The 27,674-nt window shown below is 34.7% G+C and overlaps 1 protein-coding gene across 1 annotated transcript in view; it reads left to right on the top strand.

Annotated features, from left to right (window-relative positions):
- Positions 1–27,674, top strand: part of DNAH12 (dynein axonemal heavy chain 12) — a 74,973-nt gene that overhangs the window by 29,632 nt on the left and 17,667 nt on the right. The window contains exons 28-55 of the mRNA XM_049826238.1: positions 488–733; positions 1,039–1,158; positions 1,863–1,972; positions 2,901–3,084; positions 4,215–4,355; positions 5,290–5,373; positions 5,457–5,645; positions 6,330–6,449; positions 7,292–7,480; positions 8,165–8,316; positions 9,062–9,200; positions 9,288–9,454; positions 10,540–10,795; positions 12,945–13,244; positions 14,430–14,608; positions 16,201–16,393; positions 16,484–16,645; positions 18,648–18,842; positions 19,656–19,789; positions 20,004–20,166; positions 20,620–20,700; positions 21,887–22,063; positions 22,905–23,036; positions 23,478–23,567; positions 25,125–25,265; positions 25,401–25,642; positions 25,983–26,130; positions 26,993–27,138. Coding sequence (XP_049682195.1) covers positions 488–733; positions 1,039–1,158; positions 1,863–1,972; positions 2,901–3,084; positions 4,215–4,355; positions 5,290–5,373; positions 5,457–5,645; positions 6,330–6,449; positions 7,292–7,480; positions 8,165–8,316; positions 9,062–9,200; positions 9,288–9,454; positions 10,540–10,795; positions 12,945–13,244; positions 14,430–14,608; positions 16,201–16,393; positions 16,484–16,645; positions 18,648–18,842; positions 19,656–19,789; positions 20,004–20,166; positions 20,620–20,700; positions 21,887–22,063; positions 22,905–23,036; positions 23,478–23,567; positions 25,125–25,265; positions 25,401–25,642; positions 25,983–26,130; positions 26,993–27,138 — 4,580 coding nt within the window. The remainder of the gene's footprint in view (positions 1–487; positions 734–1,038; positions 1,159–1,862; positions 1,973–2,900; positions 3,085–4,214; positions 4,356–5,289; positions 5,374–5,456; positions 5,646–6,329; positions 6,450–7,291; positions 7,481–8,164; positions 8,317–9,061; positions 9,201–9,287; positions 9,455–10,539; positions 10,796–12,944; positions 13,245–14,429; positions 14,609–16,200; positions 16,394–16,483; positions 16,646–18,647; positions 18,843–19,655; positions 19,790–20,003; positions 20,167–20,619; positions 20,701–21,886; positions 22,064–22,904; positions 23,037–23,477; positions 23,568–25,124; positions 25,266–25,400; positions 25,643–25,982; positions 26,131–26,992; positions 27,139–27,674) is intronic.

Below are 27,674 nucleotides of genomic sequence, written 5' to 3'. Positions count from 1 at the left end.
GCACAGAGCTATTACTTAAAGAAAGGAAGTGCATTCTCTCAACTGCCATGTACAACACCTTCCTTGGTTTACTGCTGTGTTGGATGTGTCAGTGTAAGGGACAAACTGCATTCTTGAGACAGTGGTGAGGGAAAAGAGCTGGGAGAGAAAGTGTCTTTTCTGCACTGGATTGTACATTGAGATGGATCTTGATGGCAGCTTGCTTACATTAGCTTCCTAGTGAGTCATAAGCTGCAAACAATGATAATTCTTCTGTTTCATTGCCTGCCAAGCGTTCTGCAGGCCACTGCTTACCAGTGTAACTGTTTTAAATGATCCACAGCTTACCTAATCATACTAAGCAGTACTTCATTTAAAATGTTGTTACTGTTTTCAGTTAGAAATGCTGTGATGGGATGAATACTGATCCATCACCTGCAGAGGTTCTGAGTTACTTTCCATTCCTCAACTAATTACTTAAAGATATTTCTTTGGGTATGTATTTCAGGTTCTTTTCCGAACAGTAGCCATGATGGTTCCTAACTATGCTCTGATAGCAGAAATTTCGCTCTATTCATATGGATTTTTGAATGCTAAGTCACTGTCAGTGAAGATAGTAATGACCTACAGGCTTTGTTCAGAACAACTTTCCTCTCAGTATCACTATGACTATGGTATGCGAGCAGTTAAAGCTGTGTTGGTGGCTGCTGGGAATCTAAAATTGAAATTTCCTATGGAAGATGAAGATATATTGGTGAGTTCCTGAGGGAGTAATTCTTAAGGAATTTTACAGATGCACGTAATTCTGAGTTCTGAACGTAGTTCCACCATGTCTTGTCACATCCCTGATCCATGTTTCTTAGTTTGTGAAATGAAGATAATAAAATACATGCTGTGCTTTCCAGTGCTATGCTGATGATTGCACTGTTGTGCTTAACTACTTATCAAAGGCACCATTTAATTAATTAATCTTTATTACTTATTAGATTATTTTAATTGCTGAACAGTTTATTCAGTGTTTTTAATAAGAAGAGTAGAATGTATATTTGTTTCCTCTAGCTTCTTAGATCAATTAAGGATGTGAATGAGCCCAAATTTTTGTCACATGATATACCTCTGTTCATGGGTATAACTAGTGATTTATTTCCTGGAATCAAGCTTCCTGATGCAGACTACAATGTAAGTACACTTGTAATTTTTCCTTGGTCATAATCATTGTGGGTTGTTTTGTGGTGTTTTTTTTATAACTAAGTGTAATTAATACAGTAATTTGTGAGCTATTGCAAGATAAGGAAAGTTGCTGAATGTTTGCAATGAAACTTAGTACCAAAGAAAATTCTTGTATCTGTTCTGAGTATAATCCACAACTGAGTTCCCTTGCATCCAGAAGGGTTGTGTAAGGCATCCTACAGATTGGAAATTGATCTGTGATTTTATCAAATTTTAGAGTCTTTTGCTGATTTCCTTTCCTAATTTTTGGACATAATTAAGTGAGATTAAGCTTTGTGTTTTTATTTTCTTTTGTTTATAGCAACAATTAAAGCATAGCTCCTTTGTAGGAGGATAGTTGGGAAAAAGAGGAGCATGTTGGAAAAGACAAAGTAGATTAACTTTTTAAAGACTTCCAGTAAATACTAGAGTCTTGTTAAAAGCATAATGTTCCAAAGCACACTGCTGGTTTCCTGATGGTGATATGCCTTCTCAAGATAAAAATTGTAGTTAACTCCTATTCTAGCATATGAAGTACAGAAGTGATTTTTTTTTTTTCCCCAGGGATGTTTGCTATGTTCTGATTAATAGTATTGCATAAACTGTTCTACTGTAGTCCAAGGCAGCAATTTAAATTGTAGCAATGATAAAATTACGATCTATTTTGTTTTTAGGATTTTCTGGAATGTGCCAGTGAATGTTGCGTTCGACATAATGTCCAACCTGTAAAAGCTTTTATAGAGAAAATGATACAGACATATGAAATGATGATTGTTAGACATGGGTAAGATTCTCATTACTGTTTCACAAGCAGTATTTGTTGTAATTTTGGCTTATACCATAGTGGTTATTTATATCAAGTATAAAATGTCTTAAGGGTAGCAAAATGTTTCTGTTTGTATTTCAATAGTCAATCACCAATAATGCTTTTACATGTACAAAAATTCCTGTGAATGCATGTCTGGTGAATTGTACTATTCTTGATAGCAGAAGTAGCCTCACCTGTGTAATGATTTTAGGTGCAGCTATCAGTATGGTGAAGACTTATGACTGCAAAAGTTTGTCTATATTAAAATATTAGTTATAATATCTCTGCCATTTTATTCCTAGCTTTTATTAGTGAATAGCAACAGTGTGGAGAAAATATATTTAATATGACATTAGCCATATGATTATTAATAATCAGCTCATTAATTAGTCTTTTCAGTGTGTCATTGTTATAGTTGTATCCTGCTGGGTGATTAAAAAAGATATTTTGAAATGTGGGTGAAGATAGTTCCATGATTTTTAAATTATTATTATTATTATTATTATTATTGGGGGGGGGGGGGGGGGCTATAATACACGTGCTTACTGTTTGTATTCTTCCGGAACTTTGTTATAAACTCTGTCTAGACTGAAAAGAAACTAGAAAGTAATCTTTGATTCAGCAAATAAATTAACTAGTGTGGTGGTAAATCTGTGTTTTAGAAGACAACTTGTGTACAGTGGCTGTGCAGATTTGGATGTGCAAATAAACTGGTTTTGCCTAAATGAAGTTTTGTATATACCGACCAGATTTACTTGCTCTGCTTTTTGAAAATTAGGTGGAAATTAGCTTTAAGCATATGAACAATGCCGTTGGCCTTCATGTGGTCTGTAAGAGTCTAAATTGCAAGATGAATTTATTAATAGCTTTTTTTTTTTTTTTTTTTTTTTTTTCCATCTAACAGCTTTATGCTGGTAGGGGAATCTTTTTCTGGGAAGACCAAAGTTCTACATGTGTTGGCAGAAACACTGTCTCTTATGAAAGAGCGTGGTTATGGTGAAGAAGAAAAAGTAATTTTTAGAACTGTAAATCCAAAATCAATCACTATGGGTCAGCTTTTTGGGCAGTTTGATATGGTATCCCATGAGGTAATGTGTTTTTAAAATAGTGTATAATTGCCCACCTTTATCTGTTTCTTCCTCTCTCACCTGCTGTTTTCATGGGGTTTGTATGGGTGCACTTGTGTAAGTATATTCTAACTTCAGGTTGACTCATGGTGTCATTCCCAGTTATTTTCAGGGGGCAGGAAAAGCAGTTTACAAGGCTCCTGCTTCTGTTTTTTAAGTCCCAATTCCAGACAGCATTTCTTCATCTTTTCCCTGGACTCCAGACAGTGTTTATAGGGCTGTGCTATAAATGAAATTACTGGTGTGGTTTTAAGAAAAAGAAGCAAACATACCAGTGTGGGTTCAAGACTAGAAGCTAATAATCCTGTGTGTTTTTTCTGCTTTGTAGTATTTCTAGTGCTTGCTTTTTTTTTTTTTTTTTCCTTTTCCTGTATATGTCAGATCTCCATTATTCTGGATAGTAAACCATTGAAATCATAATTTTATGATTTTATGATTTTAAACACAGATGAGAACACAATAATAAGTTTTATTTTAACCAGTACTTTTATGGATTGTTTTAAATCAGTGTATTAAAAAAAATACAGTACCAAGTGTGTATGCACTTATGTAGACTTAAATATGCAAAAAAACCACAATAACATTCTGAGGGTCATTGTCCTAATATAGTTGCATCTATGCTAGGAAATCATACCACATTTAACGGTATTCATTTCTCTCTCTGTTCCTAACCAATATAATCAAAGTAATGCAAAAACTATCTAGAAGAACTTACGGACTCATGGGTCCCTAAGTGTGAAACGTAGGTTTGGAGAAAAAAATGTATGAAAAAGTGAATATGAAATAGTGAAACTTAGGGTGACTCTGGGGAGAAACAGATGCAAGATAGAGCAGAAACACTTCTAAGTTTCTGTAAACTGAGTTGCTGTTTGTTACAATATTTTTTAAAGTGAAAAAAATACTACTTGAAAATTTGCTGATGTTGCATGACCCTCAGTGAAAATGAAAGTTATGTTCTGCTCTCTGCAGAACAAGAGAAGAATAAAAGAGAGGAATAATGAAGAGGAAATGGAAGGTTTTTCTGCTACTTGCAGTTTAAATTGAGCTATGTGTACTGTCTTACTTTTCATTCCTACGTTCTCCCCCTCTAGTGGACAGATGGTATAATTGCTAATACTTTCAGAGAATTTGCATTATCTGAGACTCCTGAACGCAAATGGGTTATCTTTGATGGCCCAATCGACACTCTGTGGATAGAAAGCATGAACACAGTTCTGGATGACAACAAAAAGGTATCAGTCAGTGGAAATAAATGCCTAAATAAAATAATGTGACATTTTGAAAATATTCTTCTACATATTAAACCACTAATGCAAACAGTAGTGCCTGGCATTTGAAAAGAGTAAGTGCAAAGTGGCTTTGGTAACAAGTTGTAAGCTTTTTTTGGTTGTTTGTTTTGGTTTTGTTTTTTTGACTTTAATGGAATCATAATCACAGAATCAACTAATTGCTGTAAGACATTAAATATATATTTCCTTAATGCCATATTGTAAGTTTATAACATAAAAAAATGAAATTTAAATTTAAAATATTACATTTAATTATATTTAATGTAAATCCCATGGTTTCAAAACTTGCACAAACTTAGGCACTTACATTTAAAGGCAATCCTGAGACACAAAGGGTTGTATTTTCAAAATTAATGACTTCTGAAGTCAATGTTGTAACCTTACAGCACTTATGAAAATGAGCCTTAGGAGTCTCAAAATGAATCTAAAAATTAGAGATGACATTTTAAGTTTAAGTTCTGGGTGATAGTGTGTCAAAATACTCAAACTGGACTTTTATTTTAGTAAGTAGGAATGGTGGGTCTCCAGCCGGTATGCTTCAATATAAACAACAATAGCAGCAGATAGCGTTCCTTTTTTCTGCTTGCTGTCTTTTTGCAAGATTTCCTGTCATATGCAAGATTGATAGTTACCTGTAATGAACCTACTGGTAGGATAATGTGGAGTACTGTGGTTTAAGTGAAGAATTTAGCTAAAGCTTGAAAAAAAAAATTATTGCTCCAAGTGATTAAACATTTTATGTGGTTGACCTTGCCTTTGGTTATACTCGGTTTTGCTGATTTTCATATAGAAATCTCCTGTGATAGGATGCATAATTTACAACTAATTTATTTTTTCTAATCTTGCTTGTGAATATTTTTTTTTGTTATTATTAAAGCTTTGTTTGATGAGTGGAGAAATCATCCAAATGTCCCTTCAGATGAATCTTATTTTTGAAACAATGGATCTTTCCCAGGCATCAGTAAGTTTTGTATTTAATGAAAATATAAAACAAAGTTCACTATATTAAATGTGTAATAAAATGAGTTTACAATTTTTCCTTAGCCTGCTACAGTCAGTCGTTGTGGTATGATTTATTTGGAACCTTCTCAACTCGGCTGGAGGCCACTTGTTATCTCTTGGTTGAGTAAACTGCCTGAACCTCTTAACTTAAAGGGACATCAAGATCTTCTGCAGGGACTTTTTGATTGGTTAATACCACCAGCATTAGGATTCCGTCAGAAACAGTGCAAGGTATTTTTTGCCATTTTTTTTTCCTGCAGTAGCTAGGTGGCCATTTCTATTCTGTTACCCTTGGTAGGGAGGGAATATTCTCTCGTGACAAGGACAATTAGAATGAATATGCAGCAGCCTCCTGTTGTTTTGAGAAGGGCAACTCTTGGGTCTAATTTGGAAAGTTAAAATGAGAATGTTAAGTAAGACTTGTATTGTGAGTTGATCATAGTTTTCACCTTGTTCTTTTCAAAAGTAAAGTAAGTATTTAAAACACTGATTGAGAAGTCTTCCCAAGATAATTTTGTACATTATTTTTTTCTTTAAAGATGTTATGTTGAATAGGGAAGCACTTTTTTAAGTGTTAGGTGAAACACACGTGTAGTTCCTTGCAAAATCTGTGTGATATAGTGCTTAGGCATTTGCTCATGTATTGCTGTAGTTACTTCCGTGGGGTTTTTTTTGTTTTAGGATTTATGACTTTAGTGGCCACATGGTAGCTGTGAACATGGTTAACAAGCTAAATATCTTGATGTTTCAAGGACAGAGGAGGGCAAATGATCCTTTGATAAAAGTCAGTGTAAACCTTGCCTTCAAATATTTGTTCAGAATTATCTAATTATCTAATTATTTTAGTATTTTAACTCCAAAAGATAAACTAACTGAACACATAAAGTATAATACTTATCCTTTTGTATCTCATAGGAGCTGGTACCTACAAGCAATACCAATGTTGTAGTAGCTCTTACGCGACTTTTTGAAATGTTGATTTGTCAAACTGTGCAAGAAGATCCCACCAACAGAAATATCCGTGCATGGATTATGGTTGGTTTTTTTAACCTGTAGAAAAATGTATATCTGTTTCTGCATATGCCAGTCTTCAAAACTAAATGGACTAATCAAAACAACTTTAGTTTGGGATAAGATAATTGAAACAATTTTGCTACCTCCTTGCTCCTTCCCCCCAAACTTTGGAGATGCCCAGATGGGACGCAGGTCTTGCAAGTAACAAATATGATTAAACATTTTACTGTTTTTCCAATTAACTGGGGTAAAGAGTGTTTTCGTTAAATGTGCTTTTTCGCTAACGAAGTAATTAGCTAAAGCAAGGAGTCTTGTTTCCCTTAAAGAAAATATGTGTTCATGTAAGACTGATGGGCTTGTTTGAGCGAAATTTCCTTGGGAAGTGTTTTCTGAGAGTTGTATTAGTTGGATGCTCTGTCTGATCTTATAGGACTGTTCTTATGAAAAACTGAAGAAAACAATGTAGAAGTATTTATTTAAAATTGAACTAGAAAATTCCTAGATCCAGGTTTGTGATTAGAAAATCTTGAGACCACATGATTGAACTCTGCTCGGGCTTTATCATGGGACATAATGCTTTAGTCAGTGGCCTTTATTTTTTTGTCATCTCTCTCTCTCTCTCTCTCGTTATCTAGATGGACAGATAGATACATATATCTCTCTATATCCTTGAATAAAGTTTTTGCTTTATTCTGTCTTTAATCAGATTTCTAAATCTCTTTAGACCAGGGCTATCCAAGGGTAACTTGTAACCCCTGTCTGCTTAACAGTGTTTTTCAGAACTATGTTTGTTAATCAGACTCTACAAGGTTCACATAATATGTCAACTTTTTAGGCAGTTGCTCATCTTTTTGCTCTTGCAGGGTTGCTTTGCTTTTGCCACAATCTGGTCCATTGGTGGAACTTGTGATGGTGACGGCAGGATAACTTTTGATACTTTCTTGAGGGAAACTGTGGCTGGGAAATCTGGAATAAATCCTGTACCAACAAGTGTGGGAAAATGGGAGTGTCCCTTTGAAGAGAAAGGCTTGGTCTATGACTACATGTATGAGGTATGATTGATTGCTTCTGTGTTGACTGAAGTAGATTCTTACAGTCTGAATGGAAGGAGAACATCCTAGATGGATATTTTAACTTTACAAAGCTTGTTGGATGTTGTAGAGTATTGGTGTTGGATTAAATCCCACAGTGCATTTTTCACTTCTTTTTCTTTCTTGAATGCTAATGTGCTGACCAAATTTTTTTAGAAAACACCAAGATGTACACATCAGTTATATTTATAATGTTGCCACATTATAGTTATTCTGTAGCTAAAGCTAAGCTGATGGACTCAAATCTGGTTTCATATAGAAGAAATGTCGACTGTCTAGAAGGAAAGCAGGATATTGAGCCCATAGGCAGTTTGCTTATATTACAATTTTGTTTATAGTATCCATTAAAAATGTTAGATTATAATTACACTTTTTAATTTTTGCATATGTTCTTCTGTTGTGTTTTTGTATGGTTTTGTTTGTTTGTTTTAGCTGAACAATATCTTTAAGAAAAGGGGTCTAAGCTTATGTATGTACTTTAACACTTTCTTAGTGAGATAAAACTAAATATATGAATTTCTGAAAAATTTAATATTAATTAATTTATTAAAATTCATTATTTTCATTTTTCAAAAGTGAAGTAGTAGAGAAAACCTTCCATATGTCTAGAAGTAACACCATTCTATTTTACATCTGTATTTCTAGCTGAAAGGCCAAGGATGTTGGGTTCATTGGAATGGATTTATTAAAAATATTAATTACAGTGATAAAAATGTGAAGATTCAAGATATTATAGTCCCAACTATGGATACAGTCCGATATACCTATTTGATAGAACTATTCGCTACCCATGGGAAGTAAGTTACGTCACTTCGTTGCAAATTTCTGAAATATTGGTCATAGGTAGAAATACCTCTTATTCTTTCCATTGACTTCATTGTTTTTATCAAGCCCTCAAAAGTTATTTGGCCTGTTAAAAATAGACATTTACTACAACCAATGCAATTTGTTGCCTTAAAGTCTCTTTTTGTGTTTTTTTTTGTTTGTTTGTTTGTTTGTTTTGGGTTTTTTTTATGAAGCCTTATTATAATCCAGTTTTAGTATGCTTGTTCTGAGGATGCTGTTATGACAGCCCAAAGAGTTTTTGTACCCTCTGTCTTCTTTGGTAATGATTTTTTTTTTTTTTCTTTGATTAGTCCTATCAAAATCAGTTCCATTATCTGTGGTCAGATCATATAAGAGAATGAAATATAAAACAGCCTCATATTAAATTTCAAGGCTGAAAGTTTTATCAAGTTTAAACTACTGCAAGACCTATCAGAACAAATTTAACTCCCATGTATGTTCATACATACTCCAAAGCCAGTAGAATGAGGGAATGAGAAATGTCTCTTTCACTTTGTCCCCTTTGTCTTGTTGGTGGGAGCAAACTAAAATTATGAGAGGGTTATATGAACATGTTAAAACATTATAGTTTCTTCTTGAGGTGTGTAATGTTTTTAGAGGTATAATAAGCAGGGCAAATTAGTAAAACCTTTGACTTATAATTGCAATTAGTTTACAGTTTGTTAGTCTGTACGCTTTATTTCTTTCTTTGTGAAGACCACTGCTTTTAGTGGGACCAACAGGTACTGGGAAATCTGTGTATGTCAAGGACAAGTTAATGAACAACTTGGAAAAGGAGCGCTACTTTCCCTTCTTCATTAATTTTTCAGCTCGAACCAGTGCCAATCAGACCCAGGTTAGTAGAATAGATAATTTATGTTTCAAAAAGATAACATGTATGAATATTTATTCTGTGTTTTGAATATTCCTGTCTGCATTATAGAACATTATTATGGCCAGGCTGGACAAGAGGCGCAAAGGAGTCTTTGGCCCTCCAGTGGGAAAAAAGTGCATTATTTTTGTAGATGATATGAATATGCCTGCTTTGGAGAAGTATGGTGCACAGCCTCCTATAGAACTTTTAAGACAGTTCTGTGACCATGGATTTTGGTAATTATTTGAAATACAATTTAAATTTCTTTGTTGCTGCATTTCCTGTTATAATTACTTATTCACTTGAATTTTACTTTCAAAACTTTTTTAAACTGCTTTGTGAATGTTAAGATAGCTTTGGTTTATATAAGAATATGTTATTTAAAGTTAGAGCAACTTCTCTCTTGCTCTTTAAGTGACTTTTCAGTTTAAGAAATTGATGATCAGATTTGTTTTGGGTTTTTTAGAAGAATTTATTGCTGAACTTCAGCAGTATTTGTATGTATAAATAAAATTATTCTTTTACACCTGGATTTTTTTGTCTACATTTTTCATTGTTTTTATTTTTTCAGTGCAGTTCCTTGTTTCTTTCCTTTCTCTTCCTCCTCACAGTGAATTGGAAGGTGTGTGTGTGTGTATATATATATATATATATATATGCAATTATATAAAACTTTTGATTTTACTCATTGCATTGGTTTTTACTGGCATCCAAGATCACAAATTTTTTTTTAACAACACTTCAATATAATTTTTTAAAGTAACAATGAAATCAACTGGTAATAGGCATGAAGAAAACGAAGCTAAAGGTCTATCCTGCTTTTGAGGTTATTGGCTCTGTTTATATTGGAAGATTGGAACAGGTGGTCTCCTGAGGTCCCTTCTAGCCTGAATATTCTGTGATTCCAGGCACTTCTCAAATACTGTTACATTTGTGATTCCAGGCTCAAATATCTGTTGTTCTTGAATAGAGATAATGCATCTTGCCACGTTACAGTTTTAAATACTCATGTTAGGTTTTATGTAACCCAGTTTAAATAAATATTCTTTCTTTCAGGCCAGCATGATGTGTTGAGATTAACTGGGCCATAGTTATAAGACTAGTTGTTCTTGTTTTTTTGTTTGTTTGGTTTTTTTAAAATATAATATATATATAAATATATAGAAAAAATATAGTATGTAATATATGTAATGTAATATTATATTTTTAAGTACATATGGTATGTATGCAGAGAGTGTTCTGTAATATAGATGCATCTAAGCTGTAACTAATGTGTTATATCTGTAACTAACTAACTGTCACATTGCAATTTATTTTGAAGGTATGATTTAAAGGACACATCTAAAATTACACTTGTTGATGTACAGTTACTTGCTGCTATGGGGCCTCCAGGCGGTGGGAGGAATCCTGTTACTCCTCGATTTTTGCGACACTTCAACATTTGTGCTATTAATTCTTTTAGTGATGAAACAATGGTCCGCATCTTCTCTACCGTAGTAGCTTTCTACCTACGGACTAGTGAATTTTCTGCTGAGCTCTTCACAACTGGAAATCAAATTGTCACTGCCACTTTAGAGGTAAGAGGCAAATACCTTAATGGAAGTCTCCTTTAATTTGTTCAGTAAAGTTCCACTGGCTGGCTCTATAATAATTTAATTGGTGAAGTAGAGATTTTAGATATTTTGTTCCTTCTTATTTTTAACATACAGCCTCATATGCTTTGACAAAAGTGTCTTAGTTTCATTGTTGCAGTAACCATCTTACTCTAGGAAAATTGTCTTTAAATTTGTGTTAGTGTGGGCTCCCTAGTACCTGTCCACATAATGTCAAGTAGGTGAGACTGGAATCTCTTTGGGGTCAGACAGGCACAGGAAGCTGTCACACACACGCAAAGACAAAATGAAAATATCAATTACAGCCCTTCCAAAATTCCTTCTAAGAGAGACTAACAAAGAAGAAATCACCCTCTCCACTTTCCTCCTTCCTCTCCTAGTTTTTACGCTAATTATGGGCACATCACAGTAGACTAGGGAAGCCAACATGAACATGCCACTTCGTAGAATCCGACTCCAGTATGACAAAAGACATCACAGAAATGTTGTGAAACTGAAAGCCATTAGGCCTGTCTCTATGGAATTTGTTAATGTTTTGTGAAGTTCCATGTGACAGATTTTAGCGAGTGTCACATTTGCAATGTACTATACATGTAAAGAAAGGAATGGCAAATCGTGACATTTTTGCAATGAAGCATTAAGTTGCAGATATAATATCAAAGTATAGCTTTGCCGGCTTATTATGTAGCAGAGCAGTGTGAACAAATCTATTGCCCACCATAAGTATTCATCATGGAAATGCATTAGGTAGCTAATATTTGACCGACGAAAAATCCTGACAGTAAATCTGGTCAGCTTCAAAGGCAGAATCAAATGGCTGAAGTTTCACAGGGGATGTGACTTCCTTCTACTGCCGAGCTGAGGCCTTTCTCAGACTTTTCCACTAGTTCTACTTATACCCAAGGACATATTCAAGATTGAATCCTTCTCATTCCAAGAATTTGCAGAGCTGGTGTTTCAGAACTACTCTTAGATAATACATTCAATATATGAATCACAAGGCTGACTGACTACTGCCACTAGAAATCTTTTTGTAGGTCCAATTAATCCTTCCAAAACAAACAAACAGAAAAATAATTTGCAAGAAATTCAAAATTTAAAAAAGTTTTGCTTTTTTAAATAGAAAATAATAGTAACAGCTACTAGCGATTTGAATGCATTTGACTACGTTTAAAACATTCAGTTTTGTCAGGATACATCTTAGAACAATTTCAGTGTTGTCTTTTAATAGTGATGCAGGTATTTCTCATCAGACTGCATCAAATTTTGTTTATACTGTTAGACTCATACGCATTTACCTGCTAGAGAATCTGTTCTAAGATAAATTTTCATCCTGGTAAGCAATACCTTCTAATGCCTAGGATTAAAGTATAATACAAGAACTGGGCTTTGGAATTGGCTTTGGACGTGGGACAACAGGTGGAATGTGTACTCAGTACCATGGATATAGTCAAGCCTGTAACACTTGATTTCACTGTACATTTTTTTTTAGCAGGTTGATGTTTGATAATTGTCTTCACCTGTGAGTGTACAGAGACAGATTAAAAGTTTCCTCTGTCAGCATTTACTTCAGCATGTTATTTATGTTCAATGTAATAAGAAATGACACTGTTTCTGTTATAAAAGCATGAGCTAACCGCAGCTGATGCATTTCACATTAGAGCAAAATATAGTCAAAAGACACTTTTCTTGATCTGCCTATTCCTTCAGCATTTTTGTTGACTCTATTTTTGAGTAATTTGTAGTTATGCAAACAACTGAAAATCTAGGAAGTTGCCATTACATATCATTCAGTCCTTCACTTGAAGGAAGATATCATGTAATTAAAGGAAGTGAAGAGATCTGATTCCTGGTCCTACAACAGATGTCTTTACTCTTGCTACAGTTACTTTTTCCATTTGCAATTAGGTTAGTAGTACCTAGTTCCAGAACTGCAGAAGGTGCATCTGATACATTCGGAGGACTTTGAGATCTTTAGACATTATTAGGATTATTAAGTGTGAAATGTTTTTCTTGGAGAAATATAATTTTAGAAAACATTTAAGGTTTATTGTAATAATATAGTTGGTGTTACTGTTTTGTTGATTTTGTTCTTTGTTGTTATTATCGTAAGGTGTACAAGAAAGCCATCAAAAATCTTTTGCCCACACCAGCCAAATCTCATTATACATTCAACCTGCGTGACTTTTCACGTGTTATCCATGGCTGCTTGCTCATTAAAAGAAAATCAATTGAAAGCAAACATGTAATGATTCGGCTGTTTGTACATGAGGTATTTCGGGTCTTCTATGACCGTCTAGTGGAAGACAATGATAGAGCCTGGCTGTTCAATTTAATGAAAGATATTGTGAAAGAACATTTCAAAGAAGCATTTGATTCAGTTTTTGCACACCTGAAGCAAGGAAACACACCTGTGAGTATTATGTTTAACCTGTCACAAAACAATTGCTTTCGTTATAAATTTAGGACTAGTAAGTCTCTCAATCAGAGGTGAAATTTTGGATCAAAGATGCTTGAAAATTTGAGTTGAATTTGGCAAAATGGCTGCTTTGGAAAAAAAAAAAAGAGTAAAAACGTTTGGAAGGGTTTAAGTGTTGTACATAAGCATTCTTTTCAAAAGTATTTCATTTAATGTGTGGATAAACTTATTATTTTTCCATAAAATAATTTTGTGTATTTGATAGTGAAACAAAAACTTGTTTCTTATTCAATTAAAAAAATAGTGCAACATTTTTTCAGATTTACCCCAAAACCCCTGGGTATTTATATCTTACAAATTCAGTTTATCAAGCGTAGTGTTTTATTAAGCTCCTAGATGTCTGCACATAGAAATAAAACATCCAATTAATCAGTAGGTCAGCAGAGCAACTTTTCAAAAAAATTCTGTTACGTCTTTTCTTGGAGATGTAACACCACATACTGAATCCTTGGGCAGTGGGAGATAAGGTAACAGAAACAACCAGAGTAATTTATAAATCACTACCACAAAAGTAGCTGGGCTCTGCGCATAGTATTGTGCCTGCAAGGAGAAATACAAGTATAAATACTCTTCAATGGACTTCCAGAGACCTGCTTTACAGGATAAAGAAATATTCCCTTTTTAAATTTAGCCTGTGACTGAGTTACTGTGTGGTAAACAGCGTTATGAAATTTTAGGTTTTAAAATGTTGTATGATCATGTTAGACTGTATGCCTTGTCTTCCTTTTTCTGTTTTTCTTTTTTTTCTTCCACTGTCACTTCATTGATGTATAGAAGAAATAACTTTGTGGTCTTAGTTATCCATTTCATAATATATTGAAAATTGCTAAACATACATCTGTATAAATTTGGTGTAATCTGAAGGTCATGATTGTGAGACTGTTAATGGCTATTTGAGCCAATTATGTTCCAAGAACAAATTAAGAATAAGTATATTGTTTAATATGGGAAATAGAGAATTTTGAGGTGGGTATTATCTGTGAGTCAAAATATTTCAGAGTGCTTGTTTTGTGTCTTGGGTATTTGTCTAAATTCTCCTTTGTTTTCTAAAATTCCAGTGAGGGATATGTTCATTAAATATTAAACTTGATTTCATAATTTGTTGAATATTTACCATAGGTAACGGAAGAAAACATGAGAAGTTTGTTTTTTGGTGACTACATGAATCCAGAACTTGAGGGAGATGAAAGACTTTATGTTGAAATTCCAAGCATTCAGCTGTTCAGTGATGTTGTGGAACAGTGTTTGGATGAATATAATCAGACCCACAAAACAAGAATGAACCTTGTAGTTTTCAGGTGCATTGATCTGTATTATTAAGAGCTTTAAGCAGTAGTTGATAATTCAGTATATCCAATTTTGTGGGCTGTGGTTTTTGTATGTCTCCTCCCCTTTATGCATCCACAAAAGTGTGTGTGGTGTTCACTGTTCTGGATGGAAGTGAACTGATTTTTCTCTTATGCCCCTGCTTTTTCTATCCAAAAGTAAATAATGAGAAGTTTTTCTCCTAAGGGGCTTTGAATACATCCCTTGGTTGTTAAAGAAGCATTGCGCGCCAAATCAGGTGGGTGCTCTACTTCTGCTAGGCCTCTGTTAGGGCTGAAGATGGATATCAGTTTTGTCTGCAGCCACTGGACTTTCATTTCACCATGGACAAGGATTCTATGGTTGTGAGGTACAGAGTGAGATATAGCACAATCATCGCCGTCTGCTCCGTTGTGATGCAGCACAGCCGTGCCCCGCTTCGGGGTGTGTACCTAGCCTGGTGCTGTAGCTAATCCCATGAAAGTTTAGACTTTGCGGGCTGCTATTATCACCTTAACTTGTGATCAGGCAGAGCTACAGCTGAGACAGATTGGGAGGTCAGAACTCCCTCCTCCTCTTTATTGCTGGAGATTACTGCCTCTTCATACTTGCCAGTGTAACTTGACACATAGATGCTTTGTGAAGGTAATTAGGGATAGTTTAAACACTTCTAATAGCAGTTTATTTCAGTCAGTCTAGGCAATTTTGACAAGCTGGATTTGTGAGTACCTTTATATACAGCTATGCTGGGAGTTCGAAGAGCTGGTGGCGTCTGGTCAGAGGGCACTTGCTGAGTGTAGAAGCAATATCCCAGTTACCTCACTGAACAGCAGCTGGGAGAGCATGTCTGACTGTAGGCTTAGAGTCCAATCTCATGGATAACATCTGGATGTGACTCTCTTATTTTTCTAACCAATCAAAATAAACAAGAATTTATCTTTGAAATGCCTTAACCTTTTTTTGAGACCACTTTTAACTGCTACTCAGCTTACTTTAACTACCCCATGCCTTGTGCTTAAACAGGCCATTTCCTGTAGACCTTGCTGCATATTCCAAGCTAAATTGTACTTCTGCTTTCACAATAGATAGGACTCTCAGTAATGTGCAGATACTGCTTTCTGAAGATGATGTTCCAATATCTATTTCACGTGTGATTTATAAAATACTGCCAGAGGCAGAGGGTGTTGATATAACCCATTTTTCCCCAGTTGTTCCTTTAAAAGTATTTAAACCATTATACTTCAAGAAAGTTAAAACTGATAATACTGTTATGGTTTAGAAGTAGCGAATTTCTGTTGGTTTTCTTTGACACCTTTATCCATATGGTGCTCCTGTTCTCACCACTGCCTATTCCTTTCAGTAATTTGTAGTAATTTGTAATTTAGCTAAATACTGATGTTTGTATAATAGAAGAGTTGTAAGTTTTATTTTATTTTGTGGTGCAAACCCACTCCCTTTCTTCCTCTTCCCCACCACCCCACCCCGCCTTCAGAAATTTGTTTTGGAGATGCTACTTCTATACGTTCACAGATTTATATGTATATGTATTTCTGCCATTCCGGTAATCAGCACGTTTCAAATACAGGTATGTGTTGGAACATTTGTCTCGTATAAGTCGTATTCTGAAGCAGCCAGGGGGTAATGCTTTGTTGGTTGGAATGGGAGGAAGTGGACGTCAGTCTTTGACTCGTCTAGCAGCATTCATGGCAAAAATGTGTGTTTTTCAACCAGAGATTTCTAAGACCTATGGTACAAATGAGTGGAGAGAAGATCTGAAAGTGAGTATTAATAACCTGTCTGCATTTTGACTTAATTCTGAGGAAGGATGTTTTGGAATGTACAATATTTCAACTGTCTTGCATTTTTAGAGTCTTCTGAAGAATGCCGGTGTAAAAGGCTTGAAAACTGTATTTATAATCACAGATTCACAAATTAAAGAAGAAAGCTTTTTAGAAGATGTTGACAGTGTCCTCAACGCTGGGGAGGTACCCAATCTTTTTGCAGCAGATGAAAAACAAGAAATTATAGAGGTATCTTTAGAAATTCTCTTTAATGTTACCTCCCTTTTAAGCTATTTTGTCAGTTCAGTGTGAAGAGTGGCCTTTGGATATATGCACTTAATTCTGTGACTTTTTTTTTTTGAGACCTTAGATAAATCAGCCAGTTATTATTAAACTTATGGAGTAGCTTATGGCTACTACTAGCTTTAGTTCTGACCTGGCATTCTGTTCACAAACACATTAAGTTGTGCACGTAGGGAGCTTTGATTGTTCACAAACACCCTGTGGCCATAATTATTTTTTTGCAGTTTATTGTGCACAAAAAGAACGTACCTCATAATGTTTTCATTGATCAATTAAGGACAAAGACTTCTTTTTTAAAAAAAAACACAGCCTGCATTTGTCAATAGACCCTTGCTGTCTAGGACACTATGGTGTTTTAGACAGAATTTCAGTCTTGACATTTCTACTCAGAGAGAAGTTGGGGAAGCGTGCTCCATGAATTCAGGCTCAGAAGTAAAGATGCAATGTACTCAGGCAATTTTTTAAAAATTTCTAACTAAAATCAGGCTTAGATTTTTCAAAATAGCAGTCACCAGTTGGGAGGGAGGGGCTTCAGTCTTTGTATACATCAAGCTGGAAACAATGTTAGGTAATAATATTTGGAACTGTATGCTGTGCTGTCTTCATATCTCTGTAGTATGTTTACAAATAAATTTCTTAGGTATGCTTCTATCGACATTCAAAGTGGTTCTTAGTACATACACAGATGTTTTTTATTGAAATAGCTATGTCACTTGATAAATGTTACTGTATTGTTTGTTCTTGTGCTTAAGTTATGGAGCATGTTGATACCTACATTCCATGTATTTTGCAAAGAAGTTAGATTATAATTCTAATCATCTTTCTCTATTACTGTTTCATTCTTGCCAGGTATATAATAACAGTATTAAGATAATGTGGCTCTCTTGCAATTTTATAGTTTGTACAAACATATTCAATTGGTGTATGCTAGAACTTGGTAGCTATCCAGAATATGCCAACTGGACCAAAGTTGGTTTTTACTCATTTAAATCTGCTCCATCAAAATATTTCCACTTTTACTCTATTGCTACTAAACTAATTTTTGTAATTTATTTTAATTGTGGGATTATGTAAAGTATATGTGCTTTTGTGGAAGAATAATTTGAGTTTTAGGGGTGTGTAGTCAGTGTTTCATGAATTGTTAATTAGTTGAGGATAATAATACTTTTATGAAGTAGTCTTTAATTTCAAATCTAGAGTTTTCTTGTTTTGAGAGATTATTGGTTTTGGTAAATGAACAAATGGAATATGTTTTGATGTTTGAAACTTAAATATTCTTCTCCAATTAGGTAAATACAGCATATTTTAGTATAATATTAAAGCTAAAAAAGTTCTTAGTAAGTAAATGCCATGAAATATCGTTTAGGGGACTTATGTGGCACTTAAAGCGTAGGTGATGAGAAAAACATTTGCTTTTATTTTGTAGTGGCTTTTGTGTAATGAGAGTAGTAATTTGCCTCATCTGTTTCTATCTTCTAAATCTTTGAGTGACTGAAGATTGATTGTAGTTAAACCTGATAGTTGTATTTATCATTAGGAGGGTTTGGTTCTTGATTTCTTGAGGCATCTGATTATGAATTTTGATTCTTCAGAATGTCTTAACCCTCTGTCTGATCTTAATGTGTCTTACCCATCTGGAACTCGTCTTGGGATGGATTTTTAGTTTTTGTTCTGGTGTATTATCAGTTGCTCAAAGCAGCAGATGATCGTTTCTAGAATGAGTTGTCAGGGTCACAGATGAATACTGTAATCCTATTCTCAAATAGTATTTACTATTTTATTTACTACTACTTCATTTATTTACTACAGTTTTTCTAGTTTATTCTGTTTCATTTATCAATAAAAAATTTACTTCATGGTGATGCTCATTAACAGGATTGCTATAGGACTTTAGAAGTGCTTAATGAGAAATTATATAACAGTTTTTACACTATGCGTTATTCCTAAGGGTGTTCGTGCAATAGTTCAGGCTGGCAATAAACATGAAGAACTCAGTCCCTTGGCCTTGTTTGCATTTTTTGTGAACCGTTGCAAAGAAAATCTTCATATTGTGGTAGCATTCAGCCCAATTGGAGATGCTTTCCGCAATCGTCTGAGGCAGTTTCCCTCACTCATCAACTGCTGTACTATTGATTGGTTCCAGGTATGTGAAAGTATTTATACTGTTTTCTCAACAAACTACTTCAGTTTCTAAGAATCTGTATTTTTATGTCCCATTAGATTTTTTTATTGTCTTCTGTATAGAAGTACTCCATGTTTTTCAAAATTTTAAAATAGCATAGGCATTTTTTGTAATATTTTGGGATTTCTTTGATATGCAATCTAAGCATTTTTACAACTAAGGAAACTTAAATTTTGTTGCTACCAATTTTACATTTCTGAATAGTGCCAGTTTGGTGATGGTAATTTGTCATTTTATTGCATAGTATGTGTATTTTAAAGGACGAGAGAAACCATTTCAACGTGATTGTAAAATGATCATAATTTCTGCTCCCTGTTAAGAGGTCATGCATCATGGGAATGACTAGCAAATGCAAGTCCTGTTGTTTATCAGTAGATCTTTTATAGCAGAATAAAACTTGGAAAATTACTGTAGTTAACAATCCTTGATGTAATGGGTGTTACTCTCAATGAAGTGCAGTTAGCTCTTTAGCTTGGCCTGGTGCTGACACTAATTAATTTTTCTGCCAAAGGTTGACATAGACACAGAAATCTTTGGGTAGAATGGCAATATGTGGCTTTTAACTAGAAGGTCAGCCTGGAGTTGCCAGAAAAGATTGCATGCGTAGTGACACTGCTGCCTGATCTAACTCTCATATCAGTTAATTTTTCTTGAGACATAATTGGGACTACTGTGTCTCATTCTGGTGGTTTGAATGGTAAAAATTGTTTTTAAATTATAAAGACTGCTAACAGCTGAATTTTAGAAATGCTTCTCTCTTCACTTCTCCCTCAGCCATGGCCTGAAGATGCCCTTGAACGTGTGGCTAATAAGTTCTTAGAAACACTTCAGCTCACAGACAGTGAGCGTCAGGAAGTTGTGCCAATCTGTAAATACTTTCATACTTCAGTTTTGTCACTCTCTGTAAGGTCAGTCTGTTTCTGTTGAAAACAACTCATTAATTTATAGAAATATTAAGAGGGAAAAGATTATGCTGTTGAAAGTAGTAAATTGTGCAACACAGAACTCAAAAGTTGAATTTTTAGAAGCTACATAACTTTGCTAACAATAGTTAAACTAGAAAAAGAAAACAAAACTTAAAGGTACTCTTTTTTTTTTTTTTTTTTTTTTTTTTTTTAATAGGTTCTTGCAAAGTCTGGGGCGCCATAATTATGTTACTCCTGCTTCTTACCTTGAGCTTATTGCTGCGTTTCGGAAACTTCTTACTCAGAAACGAGACACTGTAATGAAAGCCAAGAAGAAATATGTGAATGGACTAGATATACTAGCTTTTGCTGAATCACAAGTGAGTTAGGACAAAAATGGAACTGAAAATACAAAATGTTTGGCAAAAGCTGGTCTTTTCCTGGAGAAGTCAGTCAAAAGCATTACTTCAGATTTTGTTTAGCTCTAGCTTCAACAGTAAAACTATAAGAAATTTATTTTAACTTTTCTTTCCTACAGTCATAGCAGTTGTGCTAGAGGCCACAGACCTATAAGCATGTATTGCTTAGCAGTAGGTGAACAGAACTTCCCTTTGCTAAATGGTTAACAGGTGACTGTAAGTGAATGTAGTTCTTAAAATTAGAGATTGCACATATGAGATAAAAAATAAGTCTCTGAGGTGTTTTGATTTGAAACAATATTATTTCCTTCTATCAATAAATTAGTCATTAGGTAAAATCTAGGTCTTGTAGAATTTGTTGGAAATTGTACTTGGCACTTCTGAATCCTACCTGATTCTTCTGCATATGTATAGGTTGGTGAGATGAAACAAGAACTAGTTCAGCTGCAGCCTAAACTGGAAGAAGCTAAATTTGATAATGCAAACATGATGAAGGTAGAGTTATACAAATAAAATTTTGTGTTTTTTTAATGTAAGCATGTGTATGCTTGGGATCTGTAATTTCACCTTTGTAATAATTAGCTTTGAATGAGGAATCTTAATCATACAAAGTACTTCAACTTCAGTATCTCAGCTGATTGTAGTCAGGTTCTAAAGACTATGCCTGTATAAGGTTGCTGATATGTGACTTTCAGAAGAGTTGAATTCGGGTTTTTGAGCTCACTTCTTGTTTACTGGGGTTTGCAGTATTGTGAAATTTGTCACTATTTATGCTTATATCCTTAGAACTGGAAGAAAATTGTGTTCTTTATGTAAGATACAGACTCGGGATGTACAGTCCTTGCCTAAGCTCCATGCTGAAGGATGTATAGAGGAACTTTCATGCTAATAGTGGTTAGGCTGGATTTCCCAAAATCATTCACAAACACTGCAAAACCCACATATAGTTCTTCAGCATACAAAATAAACAAGAACAGTTTTGCACAGTCTGTCTTTACTTACACAGGGATTACACACTCGATTTCTAAAAGGGTTCACTTCATAGAAATTTAGTGGGATGTAGGAACCAATCTCTTGCGTGTTTTTGAAAATTCTGGCTTGCGAAAATACACTTATCTAGTATGTTACTGTCACATCACAAAAAACCAAGATTTGATTGACGTTTTTATGCACTTCTGCTTTGTGTTTTTAGATACAGTAATCTCTCTTCTACCTACTGTTACAAACGTATAAGAAAACTAGATGTGACTTATGTCACATCTGAAAAGGGAGTACTTGTATGAAGTCTTGACTCATCACTGAAAAGAAAATAACTTTATGTAGTCAACGTTATAGACTATGAAGCTATGAAAACTCACTATTGAAGCTAGTCATTTTTTAATTGTAGCCTGATGCGCAAACATTGAGTTTGTCTCCTGAACTTCAAACATACTTTAAATAGCTTTTATTGACAGTAATCTGATTTCATGCAGTTTACCTACTGTTAAAGCTCCATGATGATTTTGTATTATGCTAAGAAACAAATTATTCCCTTAATATAATTTGAAAATATATGAAAATATTAAAATAGTTCAATTTTTCTTTGTATTTTAGACTATTCCATAAGTGCTATACTGGGTAATTTCAGTTTATTTGATCATTCACTGCTCAGTAGGAAGCTCACCCATGTGTTTTTCTTTAGACTGTAGAAATAGAATCTGCAGAAGTAGAACAAAAAAGAAAAACTGTAAAAGTAGATGAAGAAATTGCTACAGAAAAAGCTGAAGAAGCTCAGACATTGAAAAATGAATGTGAGAGTGACCTGGCAGAAGCAATCCCAGCCCTGGAGGCCGCACTTGATGCTCTTGACACTTTGAAGGCAAGCTGATCTAAACTTCAGCATTTGAAAGAGTTATTTAACATGATTAAACCCTTCCATTTATTTAGGAAAGAATGCACTAAGATGAAAAGAATTTGAAAAGTGTTAAATTTCCTTGGTTTTGGTGAAGGACAGGACCTGTACAGTCATTGTTCAATATATTTCTTCTTCTTGTACTCAGAATACCAATGGGAGGGGGGCATTTAAAAAAATTGTTTATTTGCAAGAAGGCCCACTTGTGGTAAAAGTAACCAAAACCTGAAGTTAACAGCAGTGGTATCAGCTGAATTTCCTCTTTGAGCGAAGTTAATGTTGACTGCCAGTGTGTAACATGGCATTTGTTTATAGCTAAGAATTATCTCGATCTTTGGTTTAAAGGTTTTTGTCCTTGTCATGACTTACACATGATCTGAAAGCGGAATTGTTGGGAAAGTCCTGCAGGAATTTAGTATAGTAGGAGGTAGTTTAGTAGGAGTTATGAAGTATATGAGATGTCTTAGCTGACGCTTATGGAAGTGTATCAAAAAATACATGGACTTTTAAAATAAAATTAAATAAATAAATAAATAAATGCCTGGACTTTTAAAACCATAATTTTAATTAATCATTAGTTTACAGTTACTAGCATTCATTTCATTTTTATTTCCCCTGCATAGGATACATTGATGTATATTGTTAATTGTCTTGCTAACACTGTATCATCCCATCGAAAATTCCCCTCTAATTATGTTCATTGATAATGGTGTTATAATTCCCCCTTTTTTCTGTTAGTTCATTTATCTTAGTGGTGAGAAAAGCATAACATCTGTCATAATTTTTTTAAATGTGATTTTTATTTAAGCCTTCTGATATATCAATTGTCAAATCAATGAAAAATCCTCCGTCTGGTGTCAAACTTGTCATGGCTGCTGTCTGTGTCATGAAAGACGTAAAACCTGAGAAAACTGCAGATCCTTCAGGGACTGGAGGCAAGGTAAAATGGCAGACAATAGTTTCAAATAAAAGTGTAATTTCTTTTCTTCTCAACACAGAGCACTTTTCAGTAAACAAGATCACCCAAGGTCCACTAAAGTAGGCAAGTACTTACAGCCTCCATCCATTATTTTACTGAAAACTTCCAGAACTCCAAATTTTTAAACTTTTATAATGTGCAAAGACAACACATTTAATTTGCTTGACTCTAGATAATAGATAATACGTAACTCTTCTCTGAGACACTCTTCAATTTTGGAGTTTGGGCATGGTTTGGGGGAAATGTTTGATCTGATAAGACTTTCTCCTTTATTGACATCTCAAGGAGATACGAGGTCATCAGTATTAAATATACATCAGTTTTAGTTAAAAGAGATTTGTCATTTTTTGTTTGTGTGTTTGTTTGAAAGCTTGAAAAGATATTTCCTACTGTATTTTGCAGATTTTGGATTACTGGACTCCAAGCAAGAAACTGCTTGGTGACATGAATTTCTTAAAGGATTTGAAAGAGTATGACAAGGACAATATTCCAGTAAGACTTCTGTGTAAATTTTCAGTGATTTTTACCATGTAGACACTTTCTTGCAGGGAAAAAAAAATAAAATTAGAAAATACTATATCAGAGGCCCATTTGTCCCAAGTTAGTCAACTTCTGTTATGACCAAGGATCTTTACAATATGATAGGGTATCCCTATAGGATGAGTATGATCATGGAAAGTGAGTCAAAATTCCTCACAGTGAGCATTCCAAGTGGCATTTCAGAAGGTTTTAGAATTTCTTTTGGAAGACAGCCTGTCTTCTATTTGAATGAAATGTCATTCTGTGCACAAATGTTTCTAACTTTGCAATTTATAGGTAGTATCTCATCAAAAGGTAAAAATAACATGTAAAACCCCCTGTATCAGAGTAAATAGTCTGTCCTGTCCATTATCCTGTGTCCAAAAATGGCCATAAGCAGGTGTCCTGGAAAGAGTAGGAACAGCATATATGATAATTTCTCCAAATATTCTTCCAGCCTCCAGCACTTTAAGTGAAGGACTTCCAAAGCTGGATGTAGTTTCTGTGTGTTTAGTAGCTGTCAGTGGATCTCTCTTCTGTAATTTCTCTAGTCTGCTTAAGCCCATGTAAATTTACTGTATCTACAAGATCTTTTTACAAAGCATCCCAGAAGTCTACTTTAAGTGGTATGAAGAGGTATCTCCTTCTGTTTCTTCTGAACCTGGGTCCTTTTAACCTCATTTCATGTATTCTGTTTTGGGGTTTGGTTTGGTTTTTTTGTGGAACCAGGGAACGAACATGTGATCCCTGTCCAACCTTTCTATGCCTTATTTTGTACTAGATTTTCTAAATCAATTATTCTGGCATTATAAACTTTTTTCTGTTTTTAAATAACTGCCCACATTCATGCTTTTCTTAATGGCTGTTTCTAGTTGTATTTTGATTGAATGAACCTTGACAAAATGGGTAGTGTTTTGTTAAGTATACTAGAAGAATATAGAGTAAATGTAGAAATGTAGTACCTATATAACTTTATTTAAAATATGACCATCTCCCTCGAAGACCTTCCTATCTGAGAGTGTGATTCTTGCTGTTTGCTGAATTCAGTGGAAATTGAATATAAAAATAGTCCTGTATAAAAAAAAAAAATAGCCCTTTATAAAAATAGTCCCACAAAGTAGGCACAAGCAATGTAATTCACTTAGATGTTGTCTTAGATTAGTAGAAACACGTTTTTATAATGATCCCTAACAGCTGTGTCATGAGAAAAGACAGCAAATAATGAAATCGGCATCTTTTGCACAAGAGACAGTGTAAATTAAGGCTTCTATGTGACTGTAATGCTCTTAGCACTTAGGTAGTTGCCACATGGAAGACATACCAAAGGCATAGGACAGGATTAGGATGAAAACAAGAAAAGACCAGAAAGCGTGATAGGAAAAATCAAAAGAAACAAATGAGCAGTGGTTTCTACTACAGTTAACACTGAGTAGTTCTTTCCTATTTCATTGTGTAGAGAAATGGCAATCAGTGTAATTTTAAAATGTCAGCCACAAGACTTTGATGAGCTGTAATGCTTTTGTTATCCAGGCAGCTGTCATGCAGAAGATTCGAGCTGAGTACTTGACTAATCCTGAGTTTGATCCACAAAAGGTGGCTAAAGCTTCCTCAGCAGCAGAGGGTTTATGTAAATGGATTATGGCAATGGAGGTGTATGACAGGGTTGCAAAGGTGCGTTTTTGATCCTAGTCCCTCGGTGCTATGAAATCTTTCCTTAGCTTGGTATATTCACCCTAAGCATTGTATTAAATAATGAAGTTTTAAAAATGTGCTTTAAGCATTTGTGTATTGGTTGTAATTGAATAGGTGGTTGCACCCAAGAAAGATCGTTTAAGAGAGGCACAGCAGTCCTTAGCAGAGACACTGACACTCTTGAATCAGAAGAGAGAAGAACTTGCAGCAGTTGAAAATCATTTGGCTGCTTTGGAACGAACCTTCACTGAGAAAACTGAAGAAAAGGCTCGTTTAGAATTCCAGGTTGATCTGTGTGCTAAAAAACTAGAACGAGCAGAGAAGTTGATTGGAGGCCTTGGTGGAGAGAAATCAAGGTCAGGTTAACATTCAAATGTCAGATATAACAGCCATTGTTGAAACTGAATTTGAACATCAGTTCTCTGAGCCTTTAATGCTGTATCTCTCAGGGTTGTACTGCTGAAGACTGTAACAGTCTGGGCCCTTGAAAGATCCTAATTGTTTGTAATGTAAAAATATGGGAAGCAACATTGAAGAATTGTAGAGAAAGTCTTCAAAATAAGAAAATATGTAAACACAGTGTCCTTATTCTCCACCAAAAGTTAAGGTAACAACAAAAAAGGTTGATTTTTATTGTCAATATTAATGTGGAGGTTTCAGCACCATTTTTTTTTCTGTATTTTCTGCTTGTTATAGATGGAATAATGCTGCAAATGATCTTCAAGACACATATGATAATTTGACAGGAGATGTTTTGATATCAGCTGGTGTGATAGCATATCTTGGAGCTTTTACTGCTGGATTTCGACAAGAATGTACCAAAGACTGGAGCAAACTGTGCAAGGTTAGAAGGTTATCTTAGATTTAAATGACTGTTTGCTTTTTTTTCACAATACTGCGAAAAGCCTCAAAAATAGCTTGCCGTTTATTTAATATTAGCCTAGTAAAACTCATTAAGATCAGTGGGATAAATTCTGCTGATCCAATATTCTGTAAATTTGAATTTAATTAAATCAGTTATTTTACTCCAGAGTTAAAGTACCATACCAGAAACAAGAGCACATCATTGACTTTGTAAGGCTTGATTATTACTTAAATAAAATCTCAGAATTTTCTCTTTTTGCCTTTAAATGAAAGAATTAACTTTAAAATGCAGTTATGTATAATGTAAAAAAAACTTCTATAATAACTTACACTGAAATATATTTATATGTTAATTAAATGGTCAATTATTCTGTTTGCAAAGAGACAGTTCCAACATACTTATACTAACACCATAATTCATAAATCAAGTGATTTGAAGTCACTGATTGTGGCTGTGACATTCAACAGTAACAAATCAGCATTGGATTACTGTATTGAGTTATTGGAAGATATAGTCATTAGAGGATTTCCAACTGTGTGTGAGTTAAGGTAATGCATTGTCATAACTTTATGTAACAAAATCCCCACATTTAGAATGTACAAAAAACTAGATAAATCCTGCAAAATTTGGAGAGAGAGTAAATACTCAGTGGGGAAATATAGTTAGCTGTTGAAACTATGATGTTATTTTTCCCAGAATTTTTCTTATACTTGACCTATTTCAAACTCTTAAGGAATTGCACATAGTCACTTTGGATTTAAGTGGCATTTAATAAAAGATGTAAAGAAACATGGAATAAAGTTAAACGAGGTTTTCTTTTCTTTTTTTTTTTTTTTCACAGGAGAAAAATATCCCTTGTTCTGAGAATTTCTCTTTAAGTAAGACTCTTGGTGACCCAATAAAAATAAGAGCCTGGAATATTGCTGGTTTGCCAACGGACATATTTTCTGTAGACAATGGGGTCATTGTTGACAATTCAAGACGTTGGTAGGTGACAAAAAGGTTTAATTTTCAAATCCAAACACGCTTTCACTTTTTTTTAAAAAAAGCATACAATGTCTAGAGACAGTGTAGCTTCTGTTTAGACAATGTGATTGAAATCAAGAGTGGAACCTTTATATCCAGATCCTGTGAAATTTAACATGTGTAACACTTTAGAGATTTGTGTATGTAGTTACTTGAAAGCTTTCCTCTCAGGAGATGCAGTGCTCTTGGATAAAGTTCCCCCCCCCACTCCTTTCCCCCCCCCCCCCCTCCTTTCCCCCCCCTCCTTTTCCCCCCCCCTCCTTTTCCCCCCCCCTCCTTTTCCCCCCCCCCCTCCTTTTCCCCCCCCCCCTTTTCCCCCCCCCCCTCCTTTTCCCCCCCCCTCCTTTCCCCCCCCCCTCCTTTCCCCCCCCCCCCCTTTCCCCCCCCCCCCCCTCCTTTTCCCCCCCTCCATTTTTTTCTAATATTGTACCTTGTTGTCCTATTACTAGCTAGCTAGCAAAGCATTTATAAGAATTGGGTTTAGAACTACACATAAA

This window comes from Accipiter gentilis, chromosome 23 (genome assembly GCF_929443795.1).
Source record: "Accipiter gentilis chromosome 23, bAccGen1.1, whole genome shotgun sequence".
Lineage (NCBI taxonomy): Eukaryota > Metazoa > Chordata > Aves > Accipitriformes > Accipitridae > Astur > Astur gentilis.
Note: the sequence above shows the minus strand (reverse complement) of the source record. Positions and strands in the feature narration are given on the sequence as shown.